This window comes from Pimephales promelas, chromosome 5, assembly GCF_988280905.1.
Source record: "Pimephales promelas chromosome 5, fPimPro1.hap1.1, whole genome shotgun sequence".
Taxonomy (NCBI): domain Eukaryota; kingdom Metazoa; phylum Chordata; class Actinopteri; order Cypriniformes; family Leuciscidae; genus Pimephales; species Pimephales promelas.
Genome location: NC_142773.1, coordinates 42802509 through 42816046, shown reverse-complemented (window position 1 = coordinate 42816046; position 13538 = coordinate 42802509). Strand labels below are relative to the sequence as shown.

Here is a 13538-nt window from a genome sequence, read left to right as displayed (position 1 = left end):
TCTTTCTCTAAAATGATTGGTTCTTCATACAGTATGTATAATTCTCAGGCAGAAGCAAATTCTGGTTCCTTGATACTTAAGTTATATATTTAGACAGCCTTTTCATATCCTCTTTTAATTCTCAGGTCCCAAGTGCTGGGAACATTTAGTTTTCAAAACATATATATTAGTGAGATTAAAATCTCCTTTCCAAAAGTGTCCTGGCCAAGACATGCATCAGCACAATGAACAAAGTTGCTGACATAAAAAACATATAACAAATAGCATAAATGTAAAACATATACAAATTTAAGCTGGTAAGAAATATTGCTTTATATGTCACAAATGATCAACAACAGTAAGGATCACCCACATAATAATTAATCATAACAACTACAGCCAGTATGTGTAGCCTCTGTCATTTAAAAGTAATTTAAAAGCAACCAGTGAAATTGGTTCCTGAAGATTCAGGACGTTTTGCAGTTGATTCAAAGCGCTGGGGGCCGCATACATAAACAACCCTTTTCCCAGTTCAGTCCGGACATGAGGGACAAATAACAACAATAAGTCCTGTTGTTATTTGTTGACTTACATACTAATGCGCCCTTCAGTTATTTCTGTCTTTTCTCGGTCAAGAGGGCACCAAATTAAAAAATTATTTTACATTTTGACTACATATATGATTAACTTTCAATAAAGATAATTGTTGAAATGACTGAAATGCTCCATTAATATTTTGTGATCCACAGTATCAAAAGCTTTAGATAGATCAATAAAAATAGCTGTGCAATGCAGTCAATGAAACCATTTACTACTTTTAGTTATGATTCATCAAAAAAAAAAAAAAATCTGTAACTATTGTAGTAGCATATAATTTTACTTCATGTAAGTATTCAATACTCCAAAGACAAGTGGGCTTGGTTCTCATTGCAGTCTCACCACTAAATATTTAATTTCCGTAACTCTCTCTCTCTCTCTCTAAATATATATATATATAATATATAATATGGGTGTGATGAGACGAGAAACAAGATTGGGTTCACGAGAACTGGATGAGATTTTTGCAGTGTTTTATAGAAATCCTCAATGACAAAATTTGTGATTGGAAAAATAGTCTGCAGGTGCTTTTTGACATGTTTAAATAATCTTGTAATGCATGTCATTTCAGTTCTACGTTATGAGTATTACAGTAATTATCAAATGCACTGAAAGACAACATGTATTATTTTCCCCTGTTTTATTTCACATGAGTATGTTCAGACCTCACTCTACATGAATTATGAATTTCCAGAACTTCTGATTGAAGCTGTGTGTGACCTCTTGATTGAACCGCTTGCCACAAAAATGAACATAGAATTAAAAACAGTATAACAAAAATAAATAACCGTTTTTTCTTTGTCTTATTAAGTGCAAAACAATAAGTGTAAGTGCAAACAATGGGTCTCATTCATGAAACACGAGCAGAACAAATTTTTGTGTTTAAATCGTGTGTAAAGTGGTTCTGGCGTAAATTTCCGGATTCATTAAAATGTTCGTATTTTCCAAATGTTAGTTGATACGCAAGAAATCTACACCTGCTCCCAGCCACGCGTAAATGGTGCGCTTATCATCCGAACGTTTTGCTCATTAATAAGGCTGCATTTTAATTCACCTTAATTAAACAGCATATTTACATATTTAAACAGCATTTTTGAAAAAAAAAATTATATAGTTATTACATACGGTTTTTCTTTTTACTTTTATTATGAGAGCCAGTAATAGATCTGGTGATCGATGGCGGTCCTTCTCCAGTTTGAATACGATTTTTCCGAAGTGAACTAATTAGTTTTTTGCTGTCAATCTCAATTTTGAACCATTTTCTTCTCACTTCTGTTCGATTAACAGATGAAACTCCATTAACTGCATCTGTAATATGCTGCCAAGCTTCCTTTTTTAGGACCTGATACGCCACTATGTACGCTTGAAAATAAAATGTGGCGTTTTGAATGAACTTCTGATAATAAAACTTACATTTCTGCATCCGAGAAATCTTTCTTTTTCATTCGCATTCATGTTATTATATGCATATATATAGTTGTCAGTCGGATATAATGGACCTGATTTATGGTAATTAAGAATGAACGTGCATGCACATCCCACTTACTGGTTGGAATTCATTAACACACACACACACACATTTCACTATCACATCTGACGTTTACGAAGTATTTGTGAATCAGGAGAAGAGTTTTCGGGAAGGTCTCTTTACGCGCAAATCACTCTCATGTTTACTCGTATATTTACGAATGTTTCATGAATGAGACCCAATAAGTGCAAGTGCATCCACAATCAAAGTAGGCTACTCTCTCAGTATTCAAAGAGTAAACGGAGACCAGAGCGACAACTATACTGTCCAGAGATAGGTTTGATATTGAGAGACAGGCTATTGTATGCAGCCTAATTCCTGCGCATCAGGGAGCTCGGGTTTTTCAGAATCACGATCGCACATACTTTGTGTATAGAGGGAGCGGCTGATTTTTGATATTATCTTGTAGGATTCTTCTACAAGATAAGACATTTATCAGATGTTAACGCTCTGTTGCACGAAAAATTCCTGTGCCATTGTCACGCAATCAGGGTTCCAACGAACTATCTCTCGGAAGTATTCCAACTATGAATTATTAAATGCATTGAAAGACAACAAGCACTTTAAAAGGTTTTGCCACAAACTCAACTGACTGGCTTTTCTCCTGTACACTCTCCTCCAGGTATGAATTCCGAGTACAATTCCGAGTACAGGTATGAATTCCGAGTACAATTCCGAGTACAGGTATGAATTCCGAGTACAATTCCGAGTACAGGTATGAATTCCGAGTACAATTCCGAGTACAGGTATGAATTCCGAGTACAATTCCGAGTACAGGTATGAATTCCGAGTACAATTCCGAGTACAGGTATGAATTCCGAGTACAATTCCGAGTACAGGTATGAATTCCGAGTACAATTCCGAGTACAGGTATGAATTCCCGAGTACAATTCCGAGTACAGGTATGAATTCCGAGTACAATTCCGAGTACAGGTATGAAATCCGAGTACAATTCCGAGTACAGGTATGAATTCCCGAGTACAATTCCGAGTACAGGTATGAATTCCGAGTACAATTCCGAGTACAGGTATGAATTCCGAGTACAATTCCGAGTACAGGTATGAATTCCGAGTACAATTCCGAGTACAGGTATGAATTCCGAGTACAATTCCGAGTACATGTATGAATTCCGAGTACAATTCCGAGTACAGGTATGAATTCCGAGTACAATTCCGAGTACAGGTATGAATTCCGAGTACAATTCCGAGTACAGGTATGAATTCCGAGTACAATTCCGAGTACAGGTATGAATTCCGAGTACAATTCCGAGTACAGGTATGAATTCCTGTAAGTCACAAGATGAATGGCAGGTGTTGATAATTGTGATGGATGAAGTGGCAATAAGAATCAAAAAAGTGAGACTATACATATACATTATGCAATTTCAATGCTCAACTGTACAGCCCAGAGATGGGTTTGATATAGGGAGACAGGGTATGCAACATGAATATTGTATGCAGCCTAATTTATGCACATCGGGGAGCTTTCGGATTCGCGATCGCACATACTTCGTGTATAGAGGGAGCGGCTGAGTGCACATTCTTCAACAAGATAAGGCATTTATCAGATGTTTACGCTCTGTTGCACAACAGATTCCTGTCACCGTCAAGCTATCAGTGAACTGGTATTTCTGCTGCATTGTGTGCGACTGCAACTCGTGCTGGCTGAGCAGAGCAAATATTTATTTTTATAAAAACTGCCAAACGACAGTGAAGGCAGTGCTGCGGTGGCCACAATAATCATGTGAATATAGAGAGCCTAAGTCCCGCCCCTTCCGGTCGACCACCGTGGGACCTTATTTCGGAGAAATATTGAATGGTAGTCAATGGCGAGAGACAACAAATATTTTGATCTGGTTTGAATTGTGCCCTGAATTACACATATGATGTTTGTAAATGTAAAAGATACATTTTAAAGTCAAGAAAGTCGCAGTTTGATGTAAAACGTTGAGGTATAAGACGTAATTACAAAGACTACAAACCCCAAAGGTGCACATTTTCTCTCAATGAATGAAGCTAACTTTACTGAGGCTGTCTGTCATTGTTATAATCGTAACGTTACGCTGTCCTACCTGAGTGTTTTGTACCAGACTGCACACACACGAGCAGCGGATCTCACTCGTTGTTTCGCTTCTGGGAGTTGTAGTTCACAGAGCGATTTTCACATAAAACTAAATGTTACTCTTCTGTTGTATGACAAACTGCGACGTTTTTGACTTTCAGAATTATCTTTTAAATCGACAAACATCATATGTGTAATTGAGGGCACAGTTCAGACGGAATAAAAAGATAAGTTGTCTCTCGCCTTTGACTACCATTCATATTTTTTCCAAAATAAGGTCCCATGAGCCGGAAGCGGAGGGGCGGGACTTAGGTTCTCTATAGGGGTTGGATATTCTATGCTTATATCCAGGGGTGTGACAAGACGCTTATCTCACAAGAACAAGAAAAGATGACAAAATTCGAGACTCATCAGACCAGGCCACATTTCTCCAGTCTTCAACTGTCCAGTTTTGGTGAGCTCTTGCCTCTTTCTCCTATGTGTAGTGGAGATGAGTGGTACCCGGTGGGGTCTTCTGCTGTTGTAGCCCATCCGCCTCAAGGTTGTGTGTTGTGTCTTCTTCACAAATCCTTTGGTCTCTATTGGTCGTGCAAAACAGCGTCCTACAGCATTTTATGAAGACAAACACAATTTATCATTTTCTAAAATTCCAAGTGCCATTTAGAAGAAAGAGACAATATTCTTGTTCACAGAAAGAATTATTTATGAACACCATTTATGAATTATGATGACTCTCCTGTGGCTTGCCACTCTTCTTGAACTGTTTTTCTATCCTCCTGTCAAAGTGCTCTCACTCACTGATAAAACATTAAACATTAAAACATTTAAAAAGGAAAGGACATCCATGGTGATTTGATCTGGTCAGTGTGTGTGTGTGCTGCTGCCCAGAATTGATGTCAGGTGAGTGTGGATTGCATCCCTGAAGTGCAACGGTACAGACACTTGTTGGTGAAACACTTTTGGAAAAAGCCACTTTGATTCATTTTGGCCACTGATGATGGACTGTGAAGAGAAAATTGAAAATGACATTGAAACCATGTTCATGTATGTCTTTATAAGTTGTTTATTTACTAGACAAACTATTCATGCTGGAGAGGGGTGTTTATAGTTTATACAAGTTTAGAGAAAGAGAGATTTTCATTTCCTTAATTAGCCAAAGCAAACACACCTTAACCTTCAAATTATGTTTATTTTCTGTTTACACTTCTGGGCTTCGGGGTCTATATGACCCCAACAATTTTGAGTAATTGGATAAAAAATAAACTTTTTAATCATACAAATAATATATCTTTTTTTTTTTTTTTACTGCATCTATTCATTAATGCTGTGTTTTGGGAGATATAAATTACTTTTGTATCCATATACCACACAATTCCTCAACTACACCATTAGCTTGCATATGAAATATTTTTTTTTTATGATACATTGCATTTATGCTTTAGTACTAGGCTTTCATTTCTGTGTAAAATTTTTCAGATTTATGCTGAATTTTTTTTTTGACACATGAAGAAAAAAAATTTTCTTCACATTTCTCATTCATTTCAATGTGGGGTCATATTGACCCCGAAGACCAGAAGTGTAAACATTTTTTTTTTTACATACCTTCAGAACTCAAGCCCAGTTTTTGTGTGTGTATAGATATATAATGTATGAAAAGTCACAAAATCTTATTCCACTGAGATGAAGGGAACCTTTTTTATTATTAAGTAAAAGTCGATTGGGGTTGTATAGACCCCATGACCCAATTGAGGGCTCATGAGGTGCAAGTTAAAGATCATTTGGTAAAGACAGAGTATGATTAAAAAGTGCACATACCCTACATTTTAGTTCAGAGCAGTAAGCTATTTTAAGAAAATTAAATATTAAGATATGAATTAGATAATTAGATCAACTCATTTAATAAGAAACATCTCAAACCAGAATCTACATTCAAACCTTATGGGAAACGTTTTTAATGTGGGTTTTGTCATGTATGACGTTGGAAATAATCAAGAGTTTAGAGAGAGATTAACATATATACGCATTAGCTAAATTTGAGCCAGACAAACATCAACCTGACCGTCAAGAACCTTTTTGTCTCTCGAAATTAATTGTAGACCAATTTATTTATATACAGAAATGAATTGATGTCTACCTACCCAAGCTTTATCAAGCTAATCGTTTATAAATAATAAATGTTACTGCGTCATTGCTAAACAACAATAATTTAGCAGATGATTTATCATAGCTCAGTCTCCCCCTACTGGAAGCATCTGGAACAACAGGGCGCCAATCCACTCTGGAAGAGGCAATATCCATGGCAATATCAGTTTGTTCTCACATATCAAGTCATCTCGTTTTTTAATTAAAAAGCTTTAATTAAAAACATTTTAAAGGTTTCAAAGTGTTTACTTTATAATAAATGTAATTATCCGTACGTTTTACACGCATTGTAAATATTTTACAAGCATGCCACGCGTCACGTGACTCAGACTTTGATTGAAGAAGTGTCAACAGTTGACTTTGTTCACTTCACGGTAAACATTTTCCTTTGTAATATTTCCCAGTTCTGCCTGATTATGTCCACGGATGTTTTGGAAGCTACAGTAAGTCGATTCATTCATTTTTTTTCATATGAATTAAATGACACGCGGTCAGAGCTCACCTTTATTGTATTAGCTCGTTAATTTGGTGTGTTTTGTTGTTTAGCCGTCTTGATGCATACTTGCTCTGTTGGGGAACACATGAAACATTAAAACTACACTGACATACGCACACTGTAAGCCGAAAACTATTATATTATATTATGAATGTATATTTGAACTAAAAGCATGAGTTTATGTTCTTGTATTTTTCATATGCATCTTTGTCATATTGTATTGTAATTTTATACAGTTTATTAATTACAATTTGGCCAAAGCAATGCTTTGAGGTGTCTTCCCATGTTTTGCTGTTTCATGCGTCTTATGTTTTTGAAATTCTGCTGGCAAGGCGAGTTTATTTATATAGCACATTTCATACACTATGGCAATTCAGAGTGCTTTTTACACAGAAAGGAATTACAATAATCACAAAATAAAAGCAATAAAAATTTAAACATTTATAAAAAATGAATTAAAAGAGATTTATCAAATGAATTCAAAGAGATACACTTCTTATCTGGTAAACACTGGTGTATCATATTTTTCACAGTTTCCAGTTTTACTTTTATATAGTTTTAAATTAATACAGATGTTTGGATATCATACCATCAAGATCTTACACAGAAAATAAACTGGGGAACAATAAACCCTCACTAATAATAATTGAGATTCGTTGTGTGTGTCTAAGCACTGTGACAACATGCCATGTTAAAGGAGGCAGTGTGTGTTAAATTAACAACTGTGTCTTTTTTTCTTCTGGATAATAACAGTGCAAATGTTCAATAGTAGTTTTTGTGGCTGTACAGAAACTGAATTGTGAAACTAAACCCTGAGAAATCTCCAGTGAAATCCAGCGGTGATGTAGAAGGTCCTCTTCTCTCCTCATGTCCTGATGATGATCCTGCCGTGTCCCACAGGAGATGCTGGAGGTGTTCCGGGTCACAGACCTGCGTGTCGTCCTCACTAAGATGGACCGGAGTCGCGTCGGGCTGAAGAAGGACCTGCTGAAGCGAGTCTCAGACCTCCTGCAGAACGAGTGCAGTCCCAAGCTCCTGTCCTCCATCCGAGAGCTGCACACACTCCGACAGCGTCCCCGAGGCTCCAAGCCCAGTCCCGTGCACGTCATCTCCATGCCTGAGTGTGTGTCGCCCACACCTGTGTGTGCAGAGACGCAGATGATCACACTGCCCTTCTATCACACGCTGGACACTGTTCTGCCCCCGACACCGCTGGGTAATGATGATGCGGAACGCTGTTAATCATGCCACAGTGTTAGGATCTCTTATATTTATAACGGTTAGGGGTGTCACAATATATCGCAATACTGAAGTGTGGATAGGTGATAGATTGATTCGTATGACTCTCGTGATTGATTCGGATGACTCTCGTGTTTGATTCACAATGATTCGGATGACTTTCGTGTTTGATTTACAATGATTCGGTTGACTCTCATGTTTGATTCATAGTGATTCGGATGACTCGTGTTTGATTCACAATGATTTGGTTGACTCTCGTGTTTGATTCACAATGATTCGGATGACTCTCATGTTTGATTCACAATGATTCTGTTGACTCTCGTGTTTGATTCATAATGATTCAGATGACTCGTTTTTGATTCACAATGATTCGGTTGACTCTCGTGTTTAATTCATAATGATTTGGATGACTCACGTGTTTGATTCATTATGATTTGGATGACTTTCGTGTTTGATTCACAATGATTTGGATGACTCTCGTATTTGATTCACAATGATTCGGTTGACTCTCGTGTTTGATTCACAGTGATTCTGATGACTCTTGTGTTAGATTCACAATGATTCGGTTGACTCTCGTGTTTGATTCACAATGATTCAGTTGACTCTCGTGTTTGATTCACACTGATTCGGATGACTCTCGTGTTTGATTCACAATGATTCGGATGACTTTCGTGTTTGATTCACAATGATTCGGTTGACTCTCATGTTTGATTCATAGTGATTCGGATGACTCGTGTTTGATTCACAATGATTTGGTTGACTCTCGTGTTTGATTCACAATGATTCGGATGACTCTCATGTTTGATTCACAATGATTCTGTTGACTCTCGTGTTTGATTCATAATGATTCAGATGACTCGTTTTTGATTCACAATGATTCGGTTGACTCTCGTGTTTAATTCATAATGATTTGGATGACTCACGTGTTTGATTCATTATGATTTGGATGACTTTCGTGTTTGATTCACAATGATTTGGATGACTCTCGTATTTGATTCACAATGATTCGGTTGACTCTCGTGTTTGATTCACAGTGATTCTGATGACTCTTGTGTTAGATTCACAATGATTCGGTTGACTCTCGTGTTTGATTCACAATGATTCAGTTGACTCTCGTGTTTGATTCACACTGATTCGGATGACTCTCGTGTTTGATTCACAATGATTCGGATGACTCTCGTGTTTGATTCACAATGATTCGGTTGACTCTCGTGTTTGATTCATAGTGATTCGGATGACTCGTGTTTGATTCACAATGATTCGGTTGACTCTCGTGTTTGATTCACAATGATTCGGATGACTCTCGTGTTTGATTCACAATGATTCGGTTGACTCTCATGTTTGATTCATAATGATTCGGATGACTCGTGTTTGATTCACAATGATTCGGTTGACTCTCGTGTTTGATTCACAATGATTCGGATGACTCTCGTGTTTGATTCATAATGATTCTGATGACTCTCGTGTTTGATTCACAATGATTCGGATGACTCGTGTTTAATTCACAATGATTCGGATGACTCGTGTTTGATTAACAATGATTCGGATGACTCGTGTTTGATTCACAATGATTCGGATGACTCTCATGTTTGATTCATAATGATTCGGATGACTTTTGTGTTTGATTCACAATGATTCGGATGACTCGTGTTTGATTCACAATGATTCGGATGACTCTCGTGTTTGATTCACAATGATACGGATGACTCTCGTGTTTGATTCACAATGATTCGGATGACTCTCGTGTTTGATTCACAATGATTCGGATGACTCTCGTGTTTGATTCACAATGATTCGGATGACTCTCTTGTTTGATTCACAATGATTCAGATGACTCTCGTGTTTGATTCACAATGATTCTTATGTAATCAAACCTTTTTCCCTTATTCAGATTAATTTTAACCTAAATTCTTGATGTTGAAAGCATACATGAGTGTATAATTGCTCATGTTTCAGTGCCCACGTGTGGAAGAGTCATGCAAATCTCGAATTTCTTGATTCATCTCAATGAGAATCAAGAGGCTCAGGTCCAGAAGAGCCGGTGAGTTTCTGTCCCGTCTTTATTCATTCATCTGAAAGTTTAAGTCATTTTGCTTCTCAAGTAAATGTATTTTGATGTAAGAATGTTTAGATATTTGAGGACGAACTTCATTTTTTTGCAGTATTTGGGGTTATAAAATTTAAATGCATTTTCAAATTTCATTAACCTTACAAAAGATCACTTTTGCGCACATCTGTTTATTATTTTCCTAAAAGAGTGACGCATGCAATGCAGAATTCAAATGAAAAGAAAACTGAACCAAATGTGCATTTTAAAAATGGTTAAGGGTTCTGAAAAGATAAACCTGAGTGAGTCGATTCAGCGAGGAAGTGAGTTGAATCTCCAATTGAGTCCATGATTCAGACCGATGACTCTTGTGTTTGATTCACATTGATTCGGATGATTCTCGTGTTTGATTCACATTGATTCAGATGACTCTCGTGTTTGATTCACGTTGATTCAGATGCCTCTTGAGTTTGATTCACATTGATTCAGATGCCTCTTGAGTTTGATTCACATTGATTCCGATAAGTCTTGTTTCTGATTCAGATGACTCTCGTGGGTGATTCCCATTGATTCAAATGACTCTCGTGTTTGATTTGGATGACTCTCATGTGTGATTCACATTGATTCGGATGAATCTCGTGTTTGATTCATGTTGATTCAGATGGCTCTCGTGATTGACATTGATTCAGATTACTCTCGTGTTTGATTCACATTGATTCAGATGACTCTCGTGTGTGATTCACGTTGATTCAGATGACTCGTGATTGATTCTCCTCTCAGTCTAACCGTTTTACTGCTTCTGTGCCTCATATTAAGTTTGATCAAAGTATAATTGTTTCATTATAACTTTTGTTCTTGAGGTATGTAAAGCTTTTGTCTTCCTTCCATCAGGACGTCTCGGTCTGGCTCGACGTCTGTTCAGGTGGTGCTCAGGTGAATCTTTACTGCAGAAGAATCAAACAAATGACATGTACTGCTGTTGAACCGCGTTCATTCTGAAAACGTTGTTAAATGTGCCTTTCAGGATTTGTTACAGTGAGAGCGTCGGTGTTGAAGAAGATCAGTATCCACCGAACATCAGTGTTTTAGTTAATCACATGATCTGTCCTGTACAGGTGAAGTATGAGATTGTCCTCATTCACTTACACTGTTTAAAATATGTTTTTAACATTACAAAGTTCATCATGAGTAGGTTTTCCGTAAATGTATAAACTGCATTCTGTGTCATAAAAATGAAATGCAAAACACCATCATGATCACTTACAATAATGCAAAAAAATACTCTTTTATTAAGAAAACAATACAATAGAGATAAATGCATAAAGAAAGCAACAGCAAAAAACAAACATTGATGAGGAAAAAGCAAGTATCAGACTGATCAACTTGATCAGAGCGCTTAATACAAAAGAAAACAAATAAACAAATATACAAACAACATAAGGCAATATGGATGAACCTATCTCTACTACATACATACACACACACATATATACACATACATACAGACACATTGTGTAAACAACAACATTAGATGTAAAATAATGTGCAAAACTATTTCAATGTCAAATCTGAGGATTCTGGGTCAGTTTACAGTTTTTCACTGTCAATTATTATTATTATTTTGGTGCTTTTTAACTTCCAAACACTGTAAATATGAGCATATTTTAAATGTCCTGTCCAGTTGTTCACTGTGTTGTAAGGTAAGTATTTTACACGCTTTTTTGCTGTGGTTTTATTTACAGTGTTGTGTAATTTTGTCTAATTTCTGTGTGTTGTTCGCAGTGTTCCTATTCATCCGATAAAATGGGGACCGAACCTTCCCGTCCGTGTCGTCCGATCGACATCACGCCCGAGCTGTACCCTTCATTCACAAACCGAGTCTCAGTGGAGTGGGGAAACTTCGGCAAGGTACATCTGTCTTACAGCATGAATCCCACATTATAATATTCATGAGGAGGCGTGTCTATTTAGTTGACTGATGTGGAGTGTTTGGGAAAAAAAGAGTCCCCTGTGGTGAAAATCCAGCTTTTAATGTTGTTTATGTGTGTATGGGGGTGTGTTTTTAATACGCTTTAACACACACCATGTGTAAATTCATAAGTTGACAGCATTGCTGAGTATTTCCTCCTTAAAACTGCAGTGAACCAAAGACAGTCTCAAACACGGCTTGAAATCGCTGGTGTAGAATTATTGGGTCTGTGTCCGTGTAGAATTGTGTCTGTGTAGAATTATTATGTCCGTGTAGGATTATTGTGTCCGTGTCCATGTAGAATTATTGTGTACGTGTAGAATTATTGTGTCCATGTAGAATTATTGTGTCTGTGTAGAATTATTGTCTATGTCCATGTAGAATTATTGTGTTTCTGTAGAAATATTGTGTCTGTGTACGTGTAGAATTATTGTGTACGTGTAGAATTAGTGTTTGTGTAGAATTATTGTGTCCATGTAGAATTATTGTGTCTGTGTAGAATTATTGTCTGTGTCAGTGTAGAATTATTGTGTTTCTGTAGAATTATTGTGTCTGTGTCCTTGTAGAATTATTGTGTACGTGTAGAATTATTGTGTGTGTAGAATTATTGTGTACGTGACGTGTTGAATTACTGTTTGTGTAGAATTATTGTGTCCGTGTAGAATTATTGTGTCCATGTATCGTGTTTGTGTAGAATTATTGTGTCTGTGTCTGTGTAGAATTGTTTGTGTAGAATTATTGTGTTTGTGTAGTTATTTTTTGTGTAAATTTATTGTGTCTGTGTCCATGTAGAATGATTGTGTTTGTGTGTAGAATTATTCTCTGGCTGTGTAGAAGTATTGTGTCCATGTAGAATTGTTGTGTGTGTAGAATTATTGTGTGTGTGTGTGTGTGTAGAATTATTCTGTGGCTGTGTAGAATTATTGTGTCTGTGTCCGAGTAGAATTATTGTGTTTGTCTGTGTGTAGAATTATTTTGTTTGTGTGTAGAATTATTGTGTCTGTGTAGAATTATTGCATTTGTGTCTGTGTAGAATTATTGTGTCTGTGTAGAATTATTGTGTTTGTGTGTAGAATTATTCTGTGGCTGTGTAGAATTATTGTGTTTGTGTGTAGAATTATTCTCTGGCTGTGTAGAAGTATTGTGTCCATGTAGAATTGTTGTATGTGTGTGTGTGTGTGTGTGTGTGTGTGTGTGTGTAGAATTATTGTGTGTGTGTGTGTGTGTGTGTGTGTGTGTGTGTGTGTGTGTGTGTGTGTGTAGAATTATTCTGTGGCTGTGTAGAATTATTGTGTCTGTGTCCGAGTAGAATTATTGTGTTTGTGTGTGTGTAGAATTGTGTTTGTCTGTAGAATTATTGTGTTTGTGTGTAGAATTATTGTGTCTGTGTAGAATTATTGTGTTTGTGTCTGTGTAGAATTATTGTGTCTGTGTAGAATTATTGTGTCTGTGTAGAATTATTGTGTCCGTGTAGAATTAT

At 36.7% G+C, this 13538-nt stretch overlaps 1 protein-coding gene across 2 annotated transcripts in view; it reads left to right on the top strand.

Moving 5' to 3' along the window:
* pias4b (protein inhibitor of activated STAT, 4b) overlaps positions 1-13538 on the top strand; it is a 104442-nt gene that overhangs the window by 87831 nt on the left and 3073 nt on the right. The window contains exons 1-6 of one of the 2 annotated variants that reach the window (XM_089131607.1): positions 6541-6750; positions 7704-8019; positions 9999-10083; positions 10981-11022; positions 11114-11204; positions 11872-11997. In XM_089131607.1, the coding sequence (XP_088987733.1) occupies positions 6724-6750; positions 7704-8019; positions 9999-10083; positions 10981-11022; positions 11114-11204; positions 11872-11997 (687 nt within the window). In that variant the 5' untranslated portion in view covers positions 6541-6723. Of the gene's footprint in view, positions 1-6540; positions 6751-7703; positions 8020-9998; positions 10084-10980; positions 11023-11113; positions 11205-11871; positions 11998-13538 lie in introns of those variants that run through there. The other variant, XM_089131608.1, reaches the window with a different exon arrangement.